The sequence below is a fragment of the Acomys minous genome (genome assembly GCF_964271855.1).
Source record: "Acomys minous genome assembly, chromosome: 16".
Classification (NCBI taxonomy): domain Eukaryota; kingdom Metazoa; phylum Chordata; class Mammalia; order Rodentia; family Muridae; genus Acomys; species Acomys minous.
The window spans coordinates 70,156,060-70,182,861 of NC_140498.1; the positions used below are offsets into that span (position 1 = coordinate 70,156,060).

Here is a 26,802-nt window from a genome sequence, read left to right on the forward strand (position 1 = left end):
ATCATCATCACTGTTATCAACACAATCTCCACCACCATCACCACAAGAAGCAACAACAACTTAAGGGATATTTATGGAATCTCAATCTTTATAATAAAGAATTTTAAAATCTCATAGCCCCAGGACCAGGGGACATGGAGAGAGTACATCCAGATTGACCCTCGTTCCCCAGGATTAAAGTGCCCACCCCCCCCACCCAGAAACTCAGCCTGGCCACCCTCCATGTGAAGCTTTAGAAGGGTATGTGAAGGCAGACATCTCCCTTTACCTTCAACCCCACTATGGTGTCGGGCTCATGTGGTACCCACAGTAGGCTTCATATTCTTTCTGAAAGTAGGAAGCCCATATCAACACCCTGGTCTGCGTTCTGGATGCTGAGTGCCCAGGAGGTAAGCCAGGAGTGCTGAATGTTTTGAGGCAAGCAAGAAGGGTGACCTTATGCATAGCTAGGGAGAACCCCATGGCCTGGCCCCATGGAAGCTCTGGTGTACCCTGGAGCCTCGAGGGCCCTTCCTCCTCACTTCACTGCCACTCACATTTTTGTCATAGTTTTGCAAGGACTGGCATTTACTGCCACGTGCCTTCAACCCAGTCCTTGAGAGTCCCTTTTCCCTCCACAGGGCTTCACTGACTAACTTTGGCTCATGGCTCTGAATTTAGGGCCATGGGCTGCCCCCGCACCCCGTGTGGAGGGGGCTACCACTGCAACCCTCATTTCCTGTATCATAGAGCCATCAGCAGTGAGCCTAGTTGATGGCGATATGAACATCCTTTACGCCTCGCTGAAACTGGCTGACACAGGTCAGAACCATAGAACTAGGCTTGCCCCAGTTAGTGGGCGGTGTCAAGAGAGGGGCAGCCAGCGTGTCTGCCTCTACCTTGTCCGTAACCCCCAAAGCTTCAGCTCCGAGGCTGCAATGCTCTGGTCTCTCCATTTCTGCTCCCACTCTGGGCTGCTGAAAGTTGTGCTGATGTGCTCAGAGCTTAGCCTCAGGCCCTATGAGGGACACTTAACCTTATAAATGCCATCCCATGTAGGACTGAGATTGCCAGACTCTTAGGCAAGGCTGAGCCACGCCCCTCTAAAGGCATGCTTTAAGGAGATCCTCAGGCCTTTGCAGGCCTCCCTGTATCAGTCCTGTCTCTCATGTCTGATCCATTTCCACTTCCTGGACATCTTCCATTATGCATCTTTAGTCAGCAGACGGTACATGGGCTGCACTACCTGCCATTGGTACCGACCTCAGGAATAAGAGGGTCCCAGCTGCTGCAACGGGAGGCAGGGCAACCATCTCTAGAACATCTGTGTCATCAATGGCCAGGAAGGGGTCTTGAGCATCCCTCACCATCGCCACTTGAGGTACCAGGGAGGCCCATTGGTTGGCTGGATGTCATGACAACCCTCAGTGCTTCGTAATGGCAGGTCTTAGTGGTGTATACCTATAATGCAAGCCAGGGGGCTGAGGCAGGGGGATTACAAGTTGGAGTCTACCTGGGAAGGGAAGGGTAGACATAGTCCTGTCCACCACTGGAAAACTTCAAACCTCATGGACCCATTCACTGTGGGGGGTGGCTTGCTCAGGGTTGGACCCCAGGAAGCAGCACTAGGGTCCCTGACTGGAGACCCACTTTCTTTGTTCTGCTTTTTTTTTCCACAGGGAAGCACACTGAGGAAACGCAAGATGTATGAGGAATTCCTCAGCAAAGTCTCCATCCTAGGTCAGTGACTCTGCTGCCTGCGGCCTCTCTGTAGCCTCCTGTGAGCACCTGCACCCAACCCATATCTGCTTCTCCCTGTGTGGCTGGCAGGTCACCTCTGCTTAGCATTGTGCAGGTTTGGGACATGCATGCCCACATACAAACACAGGCGTGTGTGTGTGTGTGTGTGTGTGTGTGTGTGTGTGTGTGTGTGTGTGTGTGTTTGTGTCTCCCAGAGGAGTTGTAGTACATGCTCATATGCACACAGACCACGCAGCCACCTACACTCATGTACTCGCACACATGTACATGTACATGTAGATACATATGCACAAATACGGTGTGCATTCATATGTCTACACACATTTATGGCATACACTCTTAGTACACACACTCACTCATGCATGTACACACATGCACTTTGCCTGCTCATATATGCACACATTTATAGTACACCTTTATTTCGGGTTCATACACATACCTTACTACGTGTGAGCATGACTGTCATCCCGTCCGTGTCCCTGTCCCTCCCACACTGTGTCTGTTTCTCTGTCTTGTTGTCTTTGGTGCTGCCATGCCAGTGCCATGATTCTGAGCTGAAAGCCAGCTCTTTGTTCCCCGGGCTGGAGTCATGCACCAAGAGTTCCCCCCCTCCCTTTTGACTCACCTTGAACTAGGCTCCTCAGTGACTTCACCGCCCTTCCAAGGTCACCTTTATGTACCATCCCTAGGGGCTGTGGAGACTTGTGGGTCATAGATGCACCCTGGGCTCCTGTGCACGGTTGAGTAGCTCAGATACCTCCGGGGAAGATGGTGGGAGTCTTGTTCTGAGTTACAAGGGATGGGGAGCACCCTGCTTGGCACCTGTCCCTCTCAACACCTCTCCAACACAGGGGCACTTTATGCACTTTGTCCCGTTGCTAGGGGAGGGTGCCTCCTCTTCCTGCCCTTAATGAACTGGTGGAGCACCGATTTATTCATTGTGTCGAGACACGCACAACACAGAATGGGCCATTTGCAGCATTGTTAGAAGCTTGACTCAGAGAAACAAGCCCAGCCGCAGGGTGTGCAGGCCCGCACCGTCTACCTAGAACATGCTTTTTCCTCCAGAGGAAACTCATCCCCACAGACAGGCGGTCCCCAGCCACGCCTCTCAGCCAGATCACTGCGTAGCCCCTTCCTGCCTCTGCCTGTATGTGTGTGGTGGTTTAACTGTTCTGAAATGGGTTGTGTTTCAGTTAAGACTCTGGCTGCCTTCATTATAGTTATTGCAGTTTTCACCCAAGATTTATGCTGTTAGGAGATAATGCTATGGCAAATCTCGCTTTCCAACCTTGGAAGAGTGCACATTTTAAATGCCATGGGGGCGGGGGTTGGAGGAGGGGTAGACAGAACCCTGTGCTTAAAAACATGTGGGGAGAGAGAGAGAGAGTCAGAGACAGACAAACACAGAGAAAGGAGGGGCGGGGGAGAGGCGCTTCTGTTGCCAAAGCCCAAGCCTTGTACATACCAGGAAAACTCTTCACTGCTGAACCCCAGCCCCCCACTGTGGGATTCTAGGCAGGTGCTCTACCACTGAGCCACACCCAGCCCCTCACTGGGGGATTCTAGGCAGGTGCTCTACCACTGAGCCACACCCCAGCCCCTCACTGGGGGATTCTAGGCAGATGCTCTACCACTGAGCCACACCCCAGCCCCTCACTGGGAGATTCTAGGCAGGTGCTCTACCACTGAGCCACACCCAGCCCCTCACTGGGGGATTCTAGGCAGGTGCTCTACCACTGAGCCACACCCCAGCCCCTCACTGGGGGATTCTAGGCAGATGCTCTACCACTGAGCCACACCCCAGCCACTCACTGGGGGATTCTAGGCAGGTGCTGTACCACTGAGCCACGCCCCTCACCTGCAGATGAGCATCCTAACGTGCACCCTTTATTGCACACAGTGTTCCACACGAACATTTCAGTGCTGCCTGCACCTGTGTGTTCCTGACACAGATTATAATTTTGCTCAAAAGTGACGTTTTGATGATGTGCATTGCTTCCTTGCTGTGAAGAGACACCATGACCAAGGTGATTCTTATTTAAAAAAAAAAAAAAAAGAAAGCATTTAATTGGGGTTTGCTTGCAATTTCAGAGGCTTTGCCCGGTAGCCTCATGGAGGCATGCAGGCAAACATGGTCACTGAGACTTCTACATCTGCATTGGAAGGCAGCAGAAAGAAAGATGTTGGGGCTGGCTTGGGCTTTTGAAACCCCAAAGCCCACCTCCCAGTGACACACTTCCTCTAACAAGGCCACACCTCCTAATCTCTGTCAAGTAGTGCCAGTCCCTAATGACCAAGCCTAATATGAGCCTGTGGCACCATTCCTACTGAAGCCATCACACAGCCCAAGCTAGTGTCGAACTTACTGTCTCGTCAAGGCTGGCATTAACGTTCCGTGATCCGCTGTTTCCATCTCACAAGTGTTGAGATTATAGACATGGGCCAAATACACTTTTCAAAGAAAGCTGGCAGCAAGCCACATGTGGCCATATAATAAGTCTGTAGACCTAGCGCTCAGGAAGCTGAGGCAGGGGGGATTATAAAAGTCCTAAAGTCAGCCTTGGCTGCTTTGTGAGACCGTGTCTCAGTAAATGAGAGGGGAGGAGAGAAAGCGAGGCGAAAGAGAAAGGAAAAGAAGAAAGCGAGGGAGGTGGCCCTACTGCTGCCGCTAGAGTAGGCTCACTATTAAACGGCGGGGTTCCCTGTGGCCCGGGGTTCACAGAAACGTGGCCCTTCTGCAGTGTGGTGCACGGGCAGGGGAGAGATATTTCCCTGCTAACCCAGATCTAAAATGAATGCCTTTTTAAGTTTTTATTTTTAGCAGCTGGCCTACATATGTAGCGTTGAAGCGTAGGCCAGAAAGGTTTCTTTTGCTGGGAGGGGGCGGGGAGAGGGATATAGTTAACAAGGTGACCATGATTTTCTCACAGAAAACGCTCACATTAATATGTTTTTCTTCCTACCTGGGAGCCGGGGATGGACAGAGTCTGGGAAGCTGTTATACAGGCAGCAGGGGCCTGCTGTGCTTACAAGCATTGAAAGATAAACTTGGCATCAGAATGAAGGGGTTTGTGTGTGGTTTTTGTGTGTGCGTGTGCGTGTGCGTGTGCGTGTGCGTGTGTGTGTGTGTGTGTGTGTGTGTGTGTGTGTGTTTTGCTCAGAATAGTGGCAGGCGCATCTCTTGTGAGTATGGCAACATCAGTGCCGGTCATGGCGGCTCAAGCTTGTAAACCCAGCGTCTAGGAAGCTGAGGCAGGAGGATTGCTGTGAGGCCAGCCATGGCTACACAGTGTGGCATGGTTTCATTTCTGTTGCTGGGATAAAATACTCTGACAAGCAGCATCTTAGGGGAGAAAGGGTCTTAGGGTAAGAGCATCTCTTGGAGAAGTCACGGAGGCAGGAGCTTGCGGCAGGTGGTCACGTTACACACATAGCCCGAGGCAGAGAGAGAACACATGTGTTCACGCTTAGTGCTCAGCGGGCCTTCTCCACTCTTACAGTTGGAGATCCAAAACCAGGCAATGGTGCTGCCCACTTTTCAGCTGAGTCTTCTTACATCCGTGAAGGCAGTTAAGACACGCCCCCTCCCCCGTGTCCTCTCCCCCCCACCCACGACATGTACACAGTCCAGCCTGATTTGGGCAATCCCTCATTGAAACTCTTTTCTCAGATGACTCCAATTACTTACATTGACAATTGAAATTAACCACTAGAGGTGGCACACACCTCTAATCCCAGCACTCGGGAGGCAGAGGCAGGCAGATCGCTGTGAGTTCGAGGCCAGCCTGGAATACACAGTAAGACCTTGTCTCAAAAGCAAACAAAGAAGCTGGGGCAGTTTGGAACCCAGCATCCCATGTTGGCTGGGTGTGGGAACCTGTCCAATAATTCAAGTCTCTGAAAGCGGAGATGGATCCCAGAGCAAGCTGGTAAGCAAGAGACTAGTCTCATCAGCGAGCTCTGCATTCGATTGAGAGACCCTGCCTCAATAAATCAGCTGCAAGAGCAACTGAGAGCAATTCCTGACACCAGTTTTGGACTTCCACATGTGTGTGTACCTAGGCAAGCATGTACATACACACACACACACACACACACACACACACACACACACACAGAGAGAGAGAGAGAGAGAGAGAGAGAGAGAGAGAGACAGACAGACAGACAGACAGACAGACAGACAGACAGACAGACAGACAGACACACGCTCAGGTCCCAAGCCTTGCTCTGCTTTGAGAGGGATGCTGTGAATGGAACATTCCTGCTTGCCCTGCTGAGTTATCCAAAGTATCCAGTAGTTGTGGAACGTAGCTATGATTCCACACTGAGTCCTGCTTTTTTGGAGAGAAAGTAATTTCTATCTATGTGAATATTGACTCCATATGCAGTCCCTACTGTTTACATTACGGAGTCAGTGCTATTTTTAAATAGAATCTCCCAAGTTATTCTTGGGAGAGTCAAATGTATCTTACTTCATATTTTTGTGCTGAGGCTGGAACCCAGGGTCTAGCACATGCCATACAAGTGCTCTTCCACTGAGCCACACCCCAGCCCCTCACTGGGGGATTCTAGGCAGGGGCTCTACCACTGAGCCACACCCCACCCCCTCACTGGGGGATTCTAGGCAGATGCTCTACCACTGAGCCACACCCCAGCCCCTCACTGAGGGATTCTAGGCAGGTGCTCTACCACTGAGCCACACCCTAGCCCCTCACTGGGAGATTCTAGGCAGAGGCTCTACCTCTGAGCCACACCCCAGCCCCTCACTGAGGGATTCTAGGCAGGTGCTCTACCACTGAGCCACACCCCAGCCCCTCACTGGGGGATTCTAGGCAGGGGCTCTACCACTGAGCCACACCCCAGCCCCTCACTGGGGCATTCTAGGCAGGTGCTCTACCACTGAGCCTCACCCCAGCCCCTCACTGGGGGATTCTAGGGAGGGGCTCTACCACTGAGCCACACCCCAGCCCCTCACTGGGGGATTCTAGGCAGGTGCTCTACCATTGAGCCACACCCAGCCCCTCACTGGGGGATTCTAGGGAGGGGCTCTATCACTGAGCCACACCCTCAGCCCCTCACTGGGGGATTCTAGGCATGTACTCTACTGCTGAGTTCCATCTTCAACGTTCTTAGTTTTTATTTTGAGACAGTCTCACTAAGTTGTGCAGATTGCTTTTGAACTCACTCTATCATAGGCATGCCAGGAATGTAATACTTTTGCCTCAGTCTCCTGAATAGCTGGGATGCAGACCTGTGCTACCGCAAGCAGCACAGAGTACATCTCAGATGGGACCTAAAGGTGAGGGGTGCCAGCCCCTGTGTTGAAGGATGAGATCTGGCTTTTCAGCCGTCTGTGGTTTCTGCTGCAGCGTTATCTGTCACCTCTGAGGAACAGCACCTTCGATCACCACCAGGGACCTGAGAGCTGGGCTTTCTAAGGACGTACCCAAGGATCCCGGGGTCGTGAGGTGTGGTCCGTGACCCCTTGTGTCTCCCTGCAGAGTCCCTGGAGAAGTGGGAACGCCTGACTGTAGCCGATGCCCTGGAGCCCGTGCAGTTTGAGGATGGAGAGAAAATTGTTGTTCAGGGGGAGCCTGGAGATGACTTCTACATCATCACAGAGGTGAGTGCTATGCAGGCTGTTGGTGCCAATGGGCTCTGGGCAGCACCTGAGTGGAAGCCAGTGCTGCTCTGGCTGGCTCTCTGCTCCCCTCACCTAGCCCCTCCCCATCATCCCACGTCCTCCATGTCATCTCCCATGTATCCACCTGGGAGAGCTGGGATGATAGCCTCACACCCCGGCCTCTGGGTTGTTTGCTGTGGCGATAAGAAAAAATAAAAACGACTAGAACCATGGGTAGGGCAAATGACTGTTCTGGAATGCGTCCACTTCCTCTATCCTAGCACCTCAATTCCCAAGACTCAGGCCCGTGTACAGGCCAAGGCCAGAGCTTTGGCACTACTCTGTGTGTGTGTGTGTGTGTGTGTGTGTGTGTGTGTTGGTGGGGTTGGGCCAATCTTGTCAGGGACATCTACCTGACAAGTCATCCAGCAGAACATGGCTAGTTCTCAGGCTCCAAGGACCAGGATGATGGCTGACATCCCAGTAGGAGCTGTGCTGAACTTCCAGCATGCCTGTCTTCCGGCATCTGCCCTTAGCCTTATCCCACAATGTTATCCCGTTCCTCCTCTCCCCCCTCCAACCCCCCTCCCCCCCCATCCTCTGCCTTGTTCTGAAAGTCCTCTGTTCTGAATCTGTCTGTTTGGTCGTGAGTGTGGCCTCAGTGTGGGGCTGTTCTGAGTGTCTATGGGAGCCCGTCTTCGTGTTGAGAAGTGAAGGTATGCTGGGTGTGCTGGTACATGCCTGTAATCCCATTGCTCGGGAGACTAAGGCAGAAGGATTGGGAGCTCTGGGCCAACCTGAGCTACATGGAGTAAAGTCATCTCAGTGAGGGGGGAAAGATGGGGATAGAGAAGAGCGACAACGGAAGGAATTAGGGAGCCCCAATCGTCCCCAGCTCTGGTGTCACAAGGATTTGCCACCACACCCAACATTTTTCTGTGAGTGATCAAACTCAGGTCCCCAAGCTGGTACAGTAAGTGCTTTGCCAACTAAGGTCTTTTTCCCTATGCCTCTCTTGGGCTTTTTGAGACACCGTCTCACTCTATAGACCAGTTTGGCCTTGAACTCGAGGCGGTCCCCTTGCCTTAGCCTCCTGAGGGCTAGAATGACGACAGGCCGTGCCCCACTCTCTTTGTGTGTTTTGTGTGTCCTTCCCTTCCTTCATGTCTCTCTGGTGAAGGCGTGAGATTTGACCTCAGGGTGCCCCTGATCTTCCAGAAGGATCTGTTGTTTGAAGACAGTGTGGCGGACTGCCAGTTACCTTGGGGGGGAAACCTCAGACTCTAGGGCTGGGCTGGGACGAGCTTCCCCCCATAAGCCCTTAATGTCCCCAGTGCATAAAGGTATTCAAGAAGGCAACTGCTTCCCAGGTGGCCTTAACATCAATCGGCTTCAACCTTCATTGACGAGACGCCTTGTCCACATGAACAGCGTATTGTCTGAGCCTCTGCAATGTAACCCAACCCCGAGGGGAAGGTATAGTTTTCACAACCTTATAAAATGTGTTTGAAGTGGTCTCCTTGGCAACATGATATATATATATATATATATATATATATATATATATATATATATATATATATTTATTTCTCTGTGATCAGCTGAATCTAGGAAGTCAGCCCACAGACCCCAGGTCCAGGGGGACCAGAATGCGCCACAGGGGACTATGGAGCTTATTCACACAGCTTGGGGAAGGCTTCAGTCACATCTAAGCCCTGTGTGAGCTCCTCTCCTTGGGGGGGGGGGCGTCTCCTGTTTCCCTCACTCCTGGGCTGCTCCTCCCCCGAGTCTCACAGCCACGCCTCGTGCTGTGGTGGTGGCCACATTTTCCTAGTGTGGATTTTCTGCCGTTATTTTGTAAACGGTGCCTTTGTCAGCTGGAGGAGGACACTGGTAGTCCTGAGAAACCTGCATGCCAAAGGCCATATCTCTAGTCCCTGTCCCCTGCCCCCAATGGGAGGGTCTTCTGAGCCTCAGCTCACACTGGCTGCTTGTGTGCACCTGGCTCGTGCTGTGCCAACAAGACGTGATTGTTTCTGGAACTGATCTCCACACCACTTATGGGGACATCCAGAAGGGGATTAATATACCATTGGCCCCTGGCAGCCTCCCTACCACAGTTGGACTGGCAGATTAGGGAGTCAGACCGCCCAGTTTACGCGCTCCCTAGGGATCTCTGCAGGGCTGAGCCCTCTGAGGCCAAGTAGCTTGCTTCTCATTGCTGTGTTCACACCAGCTGCCCCTGAGCTGGATGGGGAAGCTGCCAGCTTCTCAGACACCTGATCCTCTACGCTTCTAGAAACCACTCAGCAGAAGGGTAGGGGCACGCCCACCGGTGAGAGCCAGGCGCCTAGGAACACAAAGGTGGAAGGCACCGGTTGGGTGGTTCAGGGCCCCACTGCGGTCTGAGCTCGCTCCCCCTGCTGTGAGCTCACCCTCCTGCTGGGTTCCTCTGTGTGCAGCCGAGGGAGATGGGAGAAAGCCTCCGCTGTGTCTGGCCCTGTGCTTTGGCAGGACATAGACTTTGGCTGGCCTCCCAGTAGGGGTACCCTGGGCTTGGGGATGGGTCTGCCAGAAACCTGCAGGCATGGGTGACCTCATCTGGATCCAAGGTCTCTCACAATTCTCCAGGAAAACCCGAGAGGAGTCAGGGGTTGGGTGAGAGAGTTCTCAGCAGCTCAGATTCCAGACCCGCATTCCTCAATTCGAGTTGCCCCCATCCCCCCTTCTCCCAATTCCTGGGCCCTGAGCCCCTCCCCCCCCCCCCAGCACCTGGATCAGGAAGGGTGGCTCCCCATAAAAACCCCAAGACTGAAATCGGGCAGCGTGGAGAGGTGTTGCTATGGGAACACGAATCGGATTTATCTCCTCGCTTAGCAAATTAATTTTATGAATGTCCACAGTCTTGAGACGACTGCAAAACAACACATTTCTCAGCTGCCCCCAGGCCTGGGAACGCAGCCCCTAACATCAGAGTGCCTGCCTCGTGCTGCCGGGGCACGGAGAGAGCACCTTTGCAGGAAGAAGGCCAGACAAACACCGCATCCAGGCGCCCCTGAAGGACATGTTTGCTCTGCTCAGGGTCACTGAGTCTGGCCCCGTGCTGGCCGGACTGCACTCCAGGGACCGTGTGGCTCCACAGGGTGTATTTCCACCTCCAACCCATTGACCTTCCTCACTGTCACCGCGGTTCTCATGGGTTCTTGAGCTGTTTTTAATGTCATTCTGTTGGTTCCTACCGTCCTCTCTTTGGGAACTCTGCCTGGAGAAGCTTTGGGGACATGCAAGAGTCGGGGTGAAAGCCGTGCTTCAGATATTTCTCTGGCATCAGCTCCCTTGGCCGAAGGTGTGGCAAGCACCAAGGACTATTCTAGAAGGGTTCTGAGGGAGCCAGCCATTGTAGAAGGACGTGAGGGAAACGGCGCAGGGTTTCAGAAACGACGCTGTATGTCTGGAGCCCAGGACGTCTCAGAGATGCAGATGGACACTCTGGGGAGGGGAGGTCTTAGGTCCCTGGTCTGGGGTGGAACTGGCTGGAGACGGGGACTACAGGGGATTTGGGGGGGGGCGTTGTTGGACCCTGTTAGCCAGGTCCTCTCAGGTAGTTTTATTCTGGGTTTGAGGTAGCCAGTGGAGTGTATGGGTCCTCTACGTAGGAAAAATTGAACAAGGGATCATGGCGGAAGCAAGGCAGTCAGAAAGGTGAGAAGTTGTCTCCAGGTAGGCTACAGTCATGAGAAAGAGCCACCAGTAGATGAGGAAGAGGAGGGCACGCAGAGGACTGAGGGGGTTGACGTTCAAGTAGAAGTTTTTGAGGTAGGGAAGGTGTCTATAGACGGCTTAAGCATAAGGACAGATACCCAGTTGGAGTGGAGCTCCTGATGCTGGACCACATAGTAGAGAGGCTGCCCGGAGGGGCCTGGGCAAAGGCTGCATGCTTGCTGCATGCTCGCTCACTGTACTGTTCTATGTACACATTGCTGAGCAGGTCTGGCATGGGAACGCACGAGGTTGGATTGGGGACACCTGTACCATGCACGTTATACGCTGTATGTGATAACAGTGTGTGTTGCCTGGATGACCCAAACTCTTCTCACGAGTCAACAGGGGGCAATCCAGTGTCTTAGGCTCCCAGAGGCCTCCTGACCACCCTTCTGACACACACTGGGCTTGGCTGGCAGCTACCTGCTCTGTCCTCCTCAGGCCTCGGCTGGGAGATCCTCCTTCCTTAGTGGAGATACAGCCTTGTCCTCCCTGCTTTAGGGCCATGTGGGTGGGGTCTCCTTGATCCCCTCCCCCCCCCCCACTCCAGAGGAATCACAATGTATTGGGAGTTTGGGAGACAGCTCTGACAACACTGTGAATTTTTCTCTGACCTGGGCTGGAAGGAACTCCTAAGAGCCAAGTAGGGCTCAGAACTCCCCTGTGCCTGATGATACCAACGTATGGGGGGATTTGCTTTCTCAGCGGGGGCTGGGGGACATTGCTCTCACCATGTGCATCTGGTGCCGAGTGCTCTCACTCACCAGTGTTTTCCAGCTTGTTGCCTGGAGTCACTTTGATGAGCTGTCAGGATTCCCAGGGAAGTCTGGCCTCACCATGCCTGCACCACTTGGTGATTTCCAAGTGCACTCTACTCAGACCCCACGCAGTGGGCCATGGAAGCTCCTAAGAACATAGCCTGCCATCTGTGGGCTTGTATCCATCTTCTTTCTCATGGAAAGCTAGCATGGTCACTCTGAGTTAGTGGGGCTCGGTGTTCCCTTTAGCCTGGTATGGAAGAAATCCTCCTGGGGCTGTTTGCTAAGGCTCCATCCTGGGTAAATCACAGCTGTATTCTCCTAATGGCTGGATGGTGGACGCTACCGTACACAGGGAAGGAAGCAGGAGAGCCTCCTCTTTGGATGAAATGGCCGTACCATGTTGGCTCACGGTAGACAAACTGACCTTCCAGACTCACACTAGCCCTTGGTCCCAGAGATCTCTTCCAGGACTCAGAGCCTCTGCAGCAGGCTGTCCTCTGAGAGTGAGACCCTATCTAATAGTGGAAAATAAAGCGAGGGCAAGGAATGTGCTCGCTTGGTAAAATGCTTGCCTGGCACGCGCGGAGTCCTGGGCTTTATCCCTATCACCACATAAACTGGGTGTGAGGGCACATTCATGTGATCCCTGCACTGCAGAGACGCAGGCAGGGGGATTAAAAGTTCAAGGTCATTCTTGGCTACATATCCAGTTTGAGGCCAGTGTGCCTTAGAGGCTACATGAGACCTTGTATCAGTTAAGAAGGAGGAGGGAGGAAGAGGAAGAGGAGAAAGAAGAAGGAGGAGGAGGAAGAGGAGGAGGAGAAGGAAGAAGAAGGAGGAGAAGGAGGAGGAAGAGGAGAAGCAGGAGGAAGAGGAGAAAGAGAAGGAGAAGGAGGAAGAGGAGGAAGAGGAGGAGGAGGAGGAGGAATAGAAGAAGAAGAGGAAGGAAGAAGAAAGAAAGGAGGAAGAGGAGGAGGAGGAGGAAAGAAGAAAGGAGGAGGAGGAGAAAGAAAAAGAAGACAACAACATGGAACATTCCTTCCCAGACCAGTATCCTTCCCAGCAGCCCCCACGTCCCAGGCCTCCGTTACAGACATTGGGATCCAATTTCCCATCACCCTTGCCCTGCCAGCCACATGTGTCCCCAGTGAGACAGATGTGGAATGTATCTGCTGGATTCCACAGTCCGGGATTACCCAGCTGAGACTCCTGGCTCCTCAGAGGCGCCTTAAACACTGTGCAGGGGCAGTTGCTATGAGGACGGATGTTTTGCCGGGAATATCCACAAACAGATGCACAAAACGAGTCTGGATAAGCCAGTCTGGATGAGTTAGTCTGTGGAAGCTCGAACCAGTGCGTCCCACAGCTGCCCACAAAGCCCTTCAGCCCCTCCGCTGCCCTCTGTGCAGGCCTTGGAACACCAGGAAGCGTGACTGTGCTGGGCTCATTGTGGGAAGCTGCACATGGGAGCAGAGCGCAGGGGTGAGCAGTGGTCCTGCCAAGGAGCTGTCTCCTGACCTCTAACCTTGACTTCCCTCCCGAGGCTCCCGTGCACTGGCCATTGCTTGTCTACAGCCCTAGTGCTGTCTGGGACTCAGCTCCAAGGCTTCAAATGAGGAATGGCTGTCAACAACAGGGTGTAATCTCCACACCCGCAGGAAATGGGCTGGGTCCAGTCAGGGCAGAGCAACGGGAGTTGAGAGGTTGCCCAGCAGCATGGCGGGGTTGGGCCCTGCCAGGTAATGGGATGTGAAGAAAACCAGAGTAGGATCCTGGGGGGGAGGCGTGTCAAGATTGTGGGTGGGGTGAACTAAGACTGGTCGGATATAGTTAGAATTCCAGTGATAAAATATAAGTCACAAAAAGTTTACATTTTAAACATATCTACAAGGATCCTTTCATGGCATTGACTCCCACAGGATGTGGTGGTTGCACATCTGTCAGAATGTCCCAGCTATTTGGGAGGCTGAGGCAAGAAAAAAATTTTTTTAAATATTTTATTTAATTTTAATTTATGTGCATTGGTGTAGGGGTGTCAGATCTTGGAGTTACAGACAGTTGTGAGCTGCCATGTGGGTGCTGGGAATCGAACCTGGTTCCTTTGGAAGAGCAAGTGGTGGTTTTACCCACTGAGCCATCTCTCCAGCCCCAAGGCAAGAAAATTTCTTAAGCCCAAAAGTTTAAGACAAGCCTGAGCAATACAAGACTCCATCACAAGCAAGCAAGCAAGCAAGCAAGCGTCCAGTGCTCACACAGACAATACACATGCATGCACACACAGTATGCCTACCCAGCATGCACACAACACGGTCTCACACCCACACACATGCAGAAAGCATGTGCATCATTCCTCACATGGCACACATCACACGCACACAGAACATCATCACTTGCACACACTCTGCACAACACACTCATACATGCAGATCCATCTGCTCCGCACACAAACACATGCACGTGGCACACACACTCATGCACGCACACTCGTTCACAAACAGCATGCACACAATCACATGCACACTTAACACACCAACACACACAATCATACGAACACAGTACCTGTATCCACGCATAGAACAGCATGCACTCTCACGCACACTCATTCACAGAGCACACGTCCATACTGCATCCATACCTGGGTGTATATAGCACAAATACATACTACACAACAGCTCACATACTCATGCACAAAGCACAAGCAGCCATGTTTGCACAATACTTGTAGTACATGCATGTGTGCACCCAAACAGCACCCATACTCTTGCACACACATCACATACACTCATGTGCGTGCACACACACACACACACACACACACACACACACACACATACCACTGGGTTGCAGGCAGGAGCAGCTGGTGGATCTCCTTTGGGCTGGAAGACCTGAGATCTGGGCATGGTGGTGCCTGTGGATCTCTGACAGAACAGTCAGCTCTCCTCAGGGCTCTATTTGGGTTTCTCCCCATCTGGCAGGAGGCTGGGCAGGTGGAGAGGCAGCCTGTGGAGGACACGCCAGTGCCCTCAGCCCTAAAACTAGAGTATGGCGGAGGCAGGAAGCTGTGCCTACCAGGCACCTGATGCATTCCGGGCTTGTAGATGTGGGACACTCGTCCTAGGCTGTGTCAAAGGCCTAACTATCTGCACATGCCTCACCCAGATGCATTTGGCTAACACGCTTGCATCTTGGGGTGCATACTCCTGGCTTGAAAGTAGGACTAGAGCAAGGTAGATCTCATCTGTGTGGGGGGGTGCATATATGGCGTCCAGGACCCGGGACTCACTTGGACAAGGTGACTACAGGGCTCCAGATACCATGGCTGACAAGAAGGAAGGTTCAGGACGCACCCAGCCTATCAGTAGATGAAGGGGCAGAGTCAGTTATGGCAGCACCCTCTGAGGAGACCCTCAAGGGCCACAGTGAGTAGATGGAAGGTGACCTCTGAACTCTGTTTATTTGGGCAAGGATGGAAGAAAGTCTCATGGAGGACAGTGGGGTGTCAACTGTGGTGGGTAGAGGTGACAGGGACAGAATCACTGGGCTCATTGACTTGACAGGTGGTGTTGGGTGGGTGGGTCAACCAGGGTTTGGGGAGATCATCAAGGGAAGCTTCTGTGGGGAAGTCAGCAAGAGGGGGTCCACTGTAGGGAAGGTCATCAAAGGGGTCCATCCAAGGGGGGAAATCAACCAAGGTATCCATCTATGGGGAAGGATTAAGGGGGGGGGAGGCAGGTTAGGAGGGAGGTCAGAGGGGCAGGGGATTGTTAACAAGGACAATGGGTCATCAAGCAGGACAAGGTCAGAGGAGATGAGGGCCACTGAGGATGATGTCAGCCAGCATGGGGAAGCTTTGGTGGCGGTCATCAGGGATGGGGGGGGGGGTGGGGTCAGCCGAGACGGGAACTGTTGTTCAGAAACAGTTGTGCATTCAGAGACCCGGATGGTCTGAGGGTGAGCTGAGCTAATGCAGACACTAGAGCTCGCTCAGGAGGCAAGGCCGTGGGCTCCCCACATGGAGCTTGGCGGCTCATGCCCACCCCCACGGAGCAGCGACCCAACGCTAATCTAGTAAACTCACTCTCCATGCGCTAGGCTGAGTTTTCCTGAGGCCCCGTGCAGGGCCAGTGTACAGCCTGCTCCTTGAGCAAATGGTTAGGTGGCGAGGGGAACCGGGCCACAGAAAAGCACAAGAAGCAGACCCCCGAAGGCCAGCGGTGCTCACATTCCATCTCACGCTGCTGGCCCCTGCATGCCATGCTTACATGCCCTGGAGTCCCTGCTCTTCCTTCGAGCCACTGTTTGTACACCTGCTGGACAGACCCAACCTGGGGGTATTTGTGACAGAGATTGGCTCTGCAGAAGGGGACCCCCTCACACAGGATTTGACTGCCTCGAGCTATGCTCCCCAGGCCCTCGTTGGCACCTGTCCCCATCCCGAGAGCCACGGAATCCAAGCTAATGTCTGTTTTCCCACTGGAGCTGCTGGGCCGTGCCTCCGCCATAGCCCAGACCTCACGGATGAGCCATTAAACACGGGCACAAAAGCTGACCCCGGCCGCCCACCGGGCTGCTGTGTTTGCTCAGTTGTCGAAAGGACAGACTGTAGCCAGCCGTGTTACAGACAGGCAGCGGAGCGAGGCAGAGGGGAGGGCAGAGTGGGGCACCTTGACAGATGACAGCCCAGGCTCCTAAAGGTAGGAGAAGCTACTGAACCAGCAGCAGTACCAAAGAAAATCACACGGGGGGGGGCGGTATGGGGTGCGGAGTGGGGTGGGGGGCTGAGAGCGGGGTGGGGTGGGGGTGGGGGCGCAGACTGACTGGCTTTGCAAGGGGTGGGAGTCAGGTAGCTGCGATTGAAATCAGCTTTCACATGGGAAACTGTTAATTGTGGTGATCACTTTCTTTAAAACCTATGGGTGTGGGGATGGCATTTCTTCATGTTCAGAGTTGTTGGTTCAATCCCTAGCACTACAGTGGTGGGGGATGTGGGTAGGGTGGGGGGGGGAAGCCTTAAATGTTTAAAATCGATGTTATGGTACATGCCTGTTGGCTCAGAACCTGCAAGGAGGAGGGCTATAAGTTTAAGGCTGGTCTGGTCTACAGAATGAATTTGAGGCTAGCCCCAAAACAAAAAAACAAAACAAAACAGCAACAACTAAACAAACTCAGAAGCCGGCTGTCATCCTTGGCCAGGCTGGGCTACATGAGAGTCTGTCTCAAAATAAATAAGTCAACTAAAAATAATTTGGAAGGCTGGCCGTGATAGAGACAGTCCTGTAATCCTAGCCCTTGGGAAGTTGAGGCACCAGTGCATCAAAAGCCAGAGAGCAGCCTGCACTCCATGGCAAGCTCCTGTCTCAAAAACAAACAAAAACAATGAAAGCCCACAAACAAACAAACAAACAACCCACCCTTGGCCTTTGGGGTATGTCCTCAGGCCAAGGCAACCTCCGCACTTCGTGACTGTGCTGGTTTGTGTAGGTTCACACATGGTCCTGTCTTGGCACCCATGCACAAACAGATGCGTGATGTGCACCCCTAGCAACTGCAAGTAAGGCCTGAGTCCCCAGCGTGGGACAGTGTTCATGACACTGAGAGCAGTCAACTTCCTCCCCATTACACATATGCTAACCTCCCCAGTCCCAATGGAGCTGTCTTCTGCAGTTTCTGGGGGTATGCAGATCTTATTCCTGCAGGGAATGGGTCCCCCTCCATTCCCAGCATGGGGGTGGGCTTGTGTGGGTGAACCCCAAAAGGTACACGCATGTGCCTGTGTGTTTGCATTCTCTTATGGGTACTGGTTCCCGTGTGTGCATGCACAGGTGTGTGTCCCTGTGTGTGTGTGTGTGTGTGCTCATGTGCACGAGCATCTTCATGGACATGCCTGTCCCCATGGGCCCCAGGCGTGTCTGCAATGCATCTTCTGCACCTGTCTCCAATTGCCCGTGTCACTTTTCATGTATGGATGGTAAGACCCGCTTCCATGTATGGAAGTGAAGCTAAGCTCCTGTTAAAAAGAGAGTTTTCTTTAAATAAAGCAAATAGTTTCGCTTGCTCCCTCTTCTGGAATGGAGAGTTGGGTGGCCCTCAGCTGTGCACGGGGTGTGTAGCGCCTCTTCCTTCCTGTCCACACTTCTCACACAGCTGCCCCTTGGTCCCTCACTCCTCTTCTGGCGTCTTGACTGTTTTCTGGATACAGAGGGACTTGGGCTCTCCTGCTCAGCCAGGTGTGGGGCGTAAGTTGGGATCCTTTCTCGAACCCCCTCAAGATTAATGCTGGTGCTGAGAAAACGTGTCCACCTGCCCCAGGCAGGCCCTGTTTTCCATGCATTCCCTCCTTCGCCCTCATCTTTTCCCTAGCCCCAACCCTGGCCTGGTGCCAGCTGTCGCTCACTCTCTGAGAGGGTGCCTGGTAGCCCTTTGCCCCTCCCCCCCCCCCCCCCCCCCGCCTCACTCTGTGGCTAGACCTGGTTGGCTGGGCCCCTCACCTACTAATCTCGGCATCCCCCGTGTCTGAGCCCAAGGCTTGAGTTTCATTTGATGGTTCAGGAGCTCAAGAATCTCTCCAGCAGAGGTGACAGCCCCAGTCACTGCTCAGTTCCTGCTGGGGAGGTGGAGGCAATGAAAAAGGGAGGGGCTCCGGGGAGAGGGGCAAGGTTGTTAATGATAAGGAACCATGAAACCCAACTAGGCAAGAAGACTGTCTCACTCACACCCTCCTCCCAGGAACTGGTTCCCCAAACAGATCTGGTTTCCCTCAGCTCCACCTCTGAAAGCCAAGCTTTCCCCCGTCACAAGCTCCCGTGTTTTGATTCTTTACAATGTCTGGGGAAGTGTTAGGGACTTGGCATCGTTGACGAGGAGCTTGTTTTTATAAACAAGAGGACCAGAGTTTAACTCCCCTAGCACGCTGGTGGTATGTGCCTATAATCCCAACACTGGGAAGATGGACACAGGAGGTTTCCCTGGAGCCTGCTGGCCAGCCAGTCCAGCTGAACTGGTGAGCTCCAGGCAGTGAGAGACCCTGCCTCAAAAAAATAAAATGACGGAGGAAGAGACTCAGTCCAACCTCTGGTCTCCACACACTTGGCTGTGTGATACAGAAAGAGGAAGCCTGGGGTCCTGGTCTTATAGGGGCGGACCCCACGTGGTCCCCGCTGACTTCCTTCTTAGGAAAGCACACTTCCTTCTTAGTGCTGTAGGGAAAAATAACGTCAAGGGTAGTTAAAAGGAAATGTAGTGTCTGTAACCGCACCCTGTCACAGGCACCCAGGAGTAGATTCTCAGCATCACCACTGGGCTGTCTGCAGCAGATCTTCAGCTGAGCTGGAATCTTCAAGGAGGAACTTGGAGACTGTGAGCCAGCAATTTGGTGTGGGTGCTCTCCAGGCCTGAGCTCTAGACGTGTCCTCCGGGAGGGCTGGCCATTTCCGTGGCCACTAGGGACACACAGACTAGACCTTGGATTGGGAGGTTTGTTTGGTTGTTTGTTTGTTTGTTTTCCCCTAGGAGCATTCAGTGACAGGAGACAATGGCCTGTCTCTAGCAGATCTGAGGGTGTGTGGAGGGAGCGTGCTGCCTTCAGAGACGTGGGGCTTTAGGGTGAGAATGATGACAGTCGTGCTCTAGACAGTATATTGGTCAGGACAGCAAAGGAGCTGCTCAGCGACACAGGAAGAACAGGGTCTGGGGGCCCACAGCACAGGTGTTCCGAGCCAACCCCTCTTCCTACAAGGATGTCAGGGTGCCTGTGTTGGATGTAGGAGGCATGGAGCCACGCCCCCCTGTTCACACCCTGCTCTCCCACCTTCAGTCTCATCTCTTCCCTTCCCATCTCTTCCCAAGAGGCTTCAGCCTTCTTTTTCTTCCTTATATGGGAGGCTCCCCCATTTCTGATTGGCTCCGTTTCTCCTCTTTGTGTCTTGGTCACGCTGACATGTCCCTTCTATGCTCCCCATAGCTGGGCCTATGGTTTGACTGTCGGTTCTGTCCCCTGACATCTGCTGAGTGCTGACCCTTGAGGTCCTTCCTGCACATTCCCTGCTGTTCTCCCAACCCGGGAGAGGCACGGGGCACGCTCTGTCGGTGCTTCCGTTTTCCATGTCTTTTATCATGTAGAGGCGTCGTGTACAGTTCATCCCCGTGGGCATCTTTCTTGGCAGTTGCTGTGACCATCCCGAGCTCACCTATGGAGAAACTGAGGCTGACATGGGATCCCTTTGGTTTTCTTTGCTAGTGGTATAGAGATGGCATTTGGTGGCAGTTTTTGTGCCACCTGGAGGCACCTGGTAAAGGACTGGGCGCCTTGCTGAGGTCCCAGGGTGGGAAGTAAGAACCAACTTGGATCTCTGAAGTCTCCCACCTATTTTCCAGGTCTGTGAATAGGTTGGCGGGTTGTTAGCATGTAGCAACATTAAGTTGGCTTTCTGTGTTTTTGTCATTGGTGTGTGTGTGTGTGTGTGTGTGTGTGTGTGTGTGTGTGTGTAAATGTGAATATAGAGGCCAGAGATCAACCTCAGGAGCCATCCACCCAAGGATGGACAATTAATGCTAGGCTAGGCTAGCTAATGAGCCCTAGAGATCCACCCTACTCTTGCCTTTGTCTCGGTCAGGCGGTCAGCAAGGCTTCTGGGAACTAAACTCAGGTCCCTCGCAAGAGCAGCAAGTGCCTTTAACCACTGAGACACTTCTCCAACCCAAATGAATTGCTAAAAAAAAAAAATAATAATAAATAAATAAAAATAGACATTTAAAAAAATTGTGGAGAAGGGCAGTGCATGCGTAGAGATTAAAAACCACTGGGATTATAAATTTGGGCCACAACGTCTAACTTTATGTGAATGTCGAGGGTCACACTCAGGTCCTCATATTTGTGTGGCAAGTACTTTACAGCCTAAACTTCTCCCCCCCCCCCCACCACCACCCAGCTGCGACTTTAAAGACCGGAAGCTCCGCCTGACCCTCAGTCCTAATATGATTGCTCTTCGTGGGCTCAGGAGCCCGCCACTGTGAGCTGTCTTGACAGGTGGGGCTGCTCTCCTTTGTTGGGGCCCCTGGTGGGCAAGACCATGTGCTCCCAGCTTGTGTGCTCCCCGCTTGTGCTCCCTTCTCACACCGGCAGCCCTGGAGTGCTCTCATGTTTACATGCCCGACACCATCCATCAGCCAAATTCATAAACACGCGGAGGTCCCGGAGCCAGGTTGGAGAGTCCAGCCTCGGGGAATTGCTAAGGGTGCCTGGGGACTCCAGGCACTGTGGGGCACCAGCTGCTGACCTGGGACGTGCGCATTAAGCCAGTCGCACAGCCTGGCCACAGGCTCTAGCAAGACTGGGTCTGAGTGAGGCTGGGTGATGAAGCCCACCTTGCCAAAGAGTGCTGAGGATGCCTTGAGGGTAGCTTTGGGGGGTGGGCACCTGGATATGTAGGCATGGTAGGTGGCCTTGGAGACCTAGCAGTACAGATGTACAGGCCCTGAGGACCAGGCTGCAGGAACCTCAGTCTCAGTGGGTGTTAATGAGATGCAGAAGCCCTCAGGCACCTGCCTGCCTGGGGACTTGACTTAGCTACTGATCAGAGTTTGCGGAAACCCAGAGCTAAACTCTGGTTCCTTGGAGGCAGGATGCTCAGTGTCAAGCTCACTGTGCTGCGTTGTGTTTGAGAAGCGGTCGCACATGGCCAAGGCTGGCCTTGGATGCAATGTGAAGCTGAGGATGACCTGGAATTTCCTATCCTTGTACCTGTTCTGAGTGCTGAGATTGCAGATGTGGTCCACACCTCCTCCCTCCCTCTTTCTCTTCCATCCTTACTTTTTTTTTTTTTTTTTTCGAGACAGGGTTCCTCTGTGTAGCCTTGGCTATCCTGGACTCACTTTGTAGACCAGGCTGGCCTCGAACTCACAGCGATCCGCCTGCCTCTGCCTCCCGGGTGCTGGGATTAAAGGCGTGCGCCACCACGCCCGGCTCCATCCTTACTTTTTAAAGTGTGTGTGTGTGTGTGTGTGTGTGTGTGTGTGTGTGTGTGTGTCTGCTTCATATGTGTGGGTGTCCATGGGGTCTAAAGGATGGTGTTATATCCTCAGGAGCTGGATTTGCAGGCAGTTGTGAGCCACTTGATATGGATGCTGATCTTCTGAAGAACAGCAGCTGCTCTTAACCACTAAAACCATCTATCTCTCCAGCCCTAATAGATGCCCCTTTTTAACACTTATTTGTGGGAAGGTGGCGCATGTAGAGAGGCCAACGGACAACTTTTAGGAGACAGTTCTCTCCTACCATGTGGGTCTTGGTGATCTTACTCAAGTCATTACCCATGGCTGCAAGTGACTTGACCTACAGAGCCACCTCAAAGGTCTCTCCGGGGTCACACGGTGTAGCAAAGGGTGGCCTCAAGCTCATAGCAGTCCCCTCCCTGCCTCAGTTTCCTAAGTGCTGGGATCCTAGGCCTGAACCACAATACCTGACTAAGTTCTGCTTTTACTGGGAATTACTGGCCATACTGAAAGCCACTCTCCATCTTCCTGAGCCCCTGAAGGTGACAACTGGGGACACTGATTCAGGAAGGACTTGCCCAAAAGGAACCACAGTCCAACTGTGTAGCCGCCCATCTCAGGTAGCAGGGTGTGTGTGAGCATGGGAGGCATTTGGTTGCCCAGACGCCCTGGGTGCCCTACCTATCCTTGTCTTTAATGTCCCCAGAGGCCGGTGACCTGCTGCAGCTGCTCTGTTAATCATTGAGCCAGCTTAGTCTGCAGACCCACTGCCCTCTCGGGAGTAAGGAGGGGTTGCATAGCTCAGCAGGTGTGTGACCCTGAGCCCGTGCTTCTCCCTGCCTCCCTGGAGTCCCCCCCACCCCAACGTCTCGAAACAGCTCATTGTCCTTAAGCCGAAGTCCAAGGTCAGCTCTCAGCATAGTGACAAAGCACTGGCACCCTTGGGGCCATCTCTACAGTCCCACCAAGGCCTCTGGGGGAGGTGCTGGGTAGGTCCCTGTTATGGGGAGCTACCATTGTTGCAGAAAAAGCAGGGTTCAGACAGGACAGGCCTCTGGGTGTCTGGGAAGGTGCATTAACCAACCGCAACAACTCGGAGCTCAGATCTCCCAGAAGGCCTGGCCGACCCAAAAAGAGGAGAGAGAGGCCGGGGTAGTTAAGGATGGAAGCAACCATGGAGGAAAGGAACCAGGAAGACAAAACAAGCAGTGACTCCTACTACAGACTCCTCACACTACCCTTCAACAAGCGACTCCCCCACATGCCCACCGAAGCAGGTGACCCCCAAAATGTGATGCACCCCAACAAGCAGCTCCTGACATGTCCCCCTAACAGCTGACCCACACATGGCTGACTCTTGCCTGTCGCTTTCCCCACAGGGCACTGCTTCGGTCCTCCAGCGACGATCCCCCAACGAGGAGTATGTGGAAGTGGGGCGCCTTGGACCCTCTGACTACTTTGGTGAGTTGGAGGGGTCCCAGCATTCAAGATGGAGGCATCTCATTTGGGGCCCTAGGTCAGGAGCTGCATGGGAGCTTTGTTAGGCCCCAGGGTGGCTCTGAGAGTTGGGGCAAGCCAAATTCAGCTGTGGCAGAGGCCTCAGCTGGAGTCACCTCCAGTTGAGGTCCGGGACTTGGCCTGAGAACACAGGACTGACAGTCCTGGGGGCGCCAGCTGCTGGTTTTGGGGAGAGCAGAGCCCTGGTATGAGACCACAAGCTGCGTATTCCTGTCGCTGCTAAGGAAGAGGGTCCTGAGTACATCTAGAACGTTCTTACAGCTGGAACTGGGCCATAGGGACGGCTAGATTACATCACAGTGTCTGTTGTATGTGGGGCTGCCGGGCAGACCACAGAACAGTGCTAACTAAACTTGAATTTCAGGTAATTAACACATAATTTGTTTGTGAGTATTGGATGCTCAAATAGATTCTCATGTAGCCCGGGCTGGCTTCAGACTCCCTGTGTAGCTGTCCATCCTCCTGCCTCCACCTCACAGGGATGCTTTGCCAGTCTTGGTTTACTCAGGCCTAGGGATGGGACCCAGGACTCTATGCATGCTCAGCAAGTGTCAATGCTGTATATCCCCAACCCCTAATGTGTTAGTTTATATCAAAATATTCCAGATATTTGACAGGACTACTTAAGCTGGGGAATAGTTTGTGCTGGACACGAGACTTACTTGTGCAGGGCTTGCTACTCTGTAGGACGTCTGAGTGAGGAGATGGCATGGTTAAGACCTGTCCTAGGCAACTTAATGAGATCCCGTCTCAAAATTAAAAAAAAAAAATTCAGGGTGGCGGTGGCGCACACCTTTAATCCCAGCACTCAGAGGCAGATGCAGACAGATCTCTGAGTTTGAGGTCAGCCTGGTCTACAAAGAGAGTTCCAGGACAGCCAGGGATGCACAGAGAAACCCTTTCTTGAAAAACAAAAATAGGGGCCTGGAGAGATGGCTCAGAGGTTAAGAGCACTGGCTGTTCTTCCAAAGGTCCTGAGTTCAATTCCCAGCAACCACATGGTGGCTCACAACCATCTACAATGAGATCTGGTGCCCTCTTCTGGCCTGCAGACACATTTGGGCAGAATACTGTGTAAATAACTAAATCTTAAAAAAAAAGAAAAACCAAAATAATAATAATTTTTAAGAGCTCAGTGCTAACATGCCTGCCTAACACACATGAGGTGCTCAGTCCCCAAGAAAACAACACACACACACACACACACACACACACACACACACACACACACACATACACACAGCCTTTGTAATTGAAGGCCAGGGCTAAGGATTCATGGGCTCAATCCTCAGCACCGCAGACACCAGGTATGGCAGTGCAGTTTGCAGTCCCAAGGACTCAGGAGAAGACAAGAGGATCAGACAGTCATCTTCAGATGCACAGTGAGTTCTAGGCCAGCCTGGGAGAGATGGGACCCTGGCTCAAGGGAAGAAGGAAGAGAAGAAGGAAGAAGAAGCAGATTCGCTTGGCAGCCTGCTGGGAAGGAAGGCTGTTCTGTAGCATGACACAGCAGCAGCAGCACCCTGACTTTCTTCTCTCATTCTTCCAGGGGAGATTGCCCTGCTGCTGAACCGGCCCCGTGCAGCCACTGTGGTAGCCCGGGGTCCCCTCAAGTGCGTCAAGTTGGACCGGCCTCGTTTTGAGCGTGTCCTGGGCCCCTGCTCTGAGATCCTGAAGAGAAACATCCAGCGTTACAACAGCTTCATCTCCCTCACCGTCTGAGCTTGCATTGCGCCTGCACCTTTTGGGGGGGGGCCCTCCCATGTGGCCCTGGGACCCATTTCCCCCATGCCAGGAGCCTGGGAGCTGCTGGTTAGTGGCTGAGTGGGGCTGGTGCCTGGCACGGAGCCTCTCCTTTCTCTGGACTCACTTTTGGAATAAATAACCATCTTGTGCATTTTTTTAAAACAAAGGGCAAGCAACAGCAGCATGCCCAGACCAGGGAAGTGGCAGCTGGTTCCCCGACAGTGGCCCTGCAGCCTTATCTTGGGGCCACTTTATCCCCTCCCAAGTCTTCTGGGCATTCTTGTCTGGTCCCCGTACTTGAAACTGGCCCTGTGTCCTGCCAGGTCTCAAGAGTGGGGCCATGGCCACCCTTGTAGCTTTTCCCTAGAGCTGGATGCTGATCTGAACACTGTCCCTGATCCCGGTCAGAGTCTCCCAGGTCTAGGCCCAACTACAGGACAGATTGTGTCAAATGGAGGTGTCCTCAAATGAGCATTCAGGCTGACAGCAGAAAAAGAGGCTCTTGGTCCCTGCCCACTACCCTCAACTTCCAGACGGACCCCGAGGGAACCCAAATAGGTCCTGGCCTCCTATCTGAGGACTGAGCTGTGGCCCTAGAAAGTCAGGAGGTTGAGCCCAGTCACTTGCCCTCATAGTGCTTGAAAAGTTTGTTTCCGGGTAGGCCAGGCACCCTGACCTCATGTCAGGAAGGTTGGCCAAGCCTGTGATCCCCTCACTGGCTGGACGCCCAGATTGGGCAGGAAGCACGGCTGAAGTTGGGGCTTTCCAAATGTGGTGAGTTACAGCTGAGTCTCCATCTCCCGGGGGCCAGGAGCCATGGCTCCGTCAACCTGCCTTTTGGAGACCCCAAGGGACAGCAAGGAACTCCCAACTTGCTGGCTAAAGCTGTAGGCTTTGAGCCTTCCAAGATTGGCTATGTAAAGCTGGAGCCCTGTCCCTGCCCCCCCAAGCACCTCTCACCTGAGTGTCTCTGCTCCCTTACATGTAAGGAAATGTACTGAAGCCAGGCTTGACCTCACAGCCCTGAACCATCAAGACCCTGTTCTCCCCCCCCCACCCCCCACCCAGTGCAGTGTGATATGAACCAGGTAGGCCTGAGGTTCACATGAGTTGTCCACAACTGCTCAGTGTCCCCTGGATGACCGGCATGTCATGAGACAATGTGATCAACTTCTTCTTGCCCCCTTGCTGTGCACGTCTAGGGAGGTGACCCTTCGAGCTGGCCATCAGCTCCTCCCTGTGTAGCCCTGGCCGTATGTGTCCTGCCTGCACCGTGGACTCTCTGTGGATTCTATGGACCTGCTCCTCCATCTTCTGTTTATGTCACCAAGTGCTGCATGAACTATTAAATGTGCAATGAAGAACCTTTTCCCAGCCTGGGAGGCCTCAGTCTAAATCTTTATATATATATACACATATCGGTTTTCTTATCTGTTCTGGCCTTTCCAAGTGATTAACACTGATCTAAGAAGCATCGGCTCAGCAGGTAAAGTGCTTTTTCTGCAAATGTGAGGACCTGAGTTCAAATCTCCAGAACCCACATAAAGCCAGGCAAAAGTATGAACCATATAATCCCACGGCTCCTACTGCAAGGTGGGGGGGGGGGCAGATGGGAGAATCTCTGAACCTGCTCAGAACCAGATAGCCTGGTGTACCCAG

At 53.1% G+C, this 26,802-nt stretch overlaps 1 protein-coding gene across 3 annotated transcripts in view; it reads left to right on the plus strand.

Annotated features, from left to right (window-relative positions):
* PRKAR1B (protein kinase cAMP-dependent type I regulatory subunit beta) overlaps positions 1-26,507 on the plus strand; it is a 124,040-nt gene extending 97,533 nt beyond the window's left edge. For all 3 annotated transcript variants that reach the window (XM_084764265.1, XM_084764266.1, XM_084764264.1), the window contains exons 8-11: positions 1,659-1,719; positions 7,245-7,366; positions 23,259-23,340; positions 24,947-26,507. In XM_084764265.1, the coding sequence (XP_084620391.1) occupies positions 1,659-1,719; positions 7,245-7,366; positions 23,259-23,340; positions 24,947-25,119 (438 nt within the window). In that variant the 3' untranslated portion in view covers positions 25,120-26,507. The remainder of the gene's footprint in view (positions 1-1,658; positions 1,720-7,244; positions 7,367-23,258; positions 23,341-24,946) is intronic.
* The last annotated feature ends 295 nt before the right edge of the window (positions 26,508-26,802 follow it).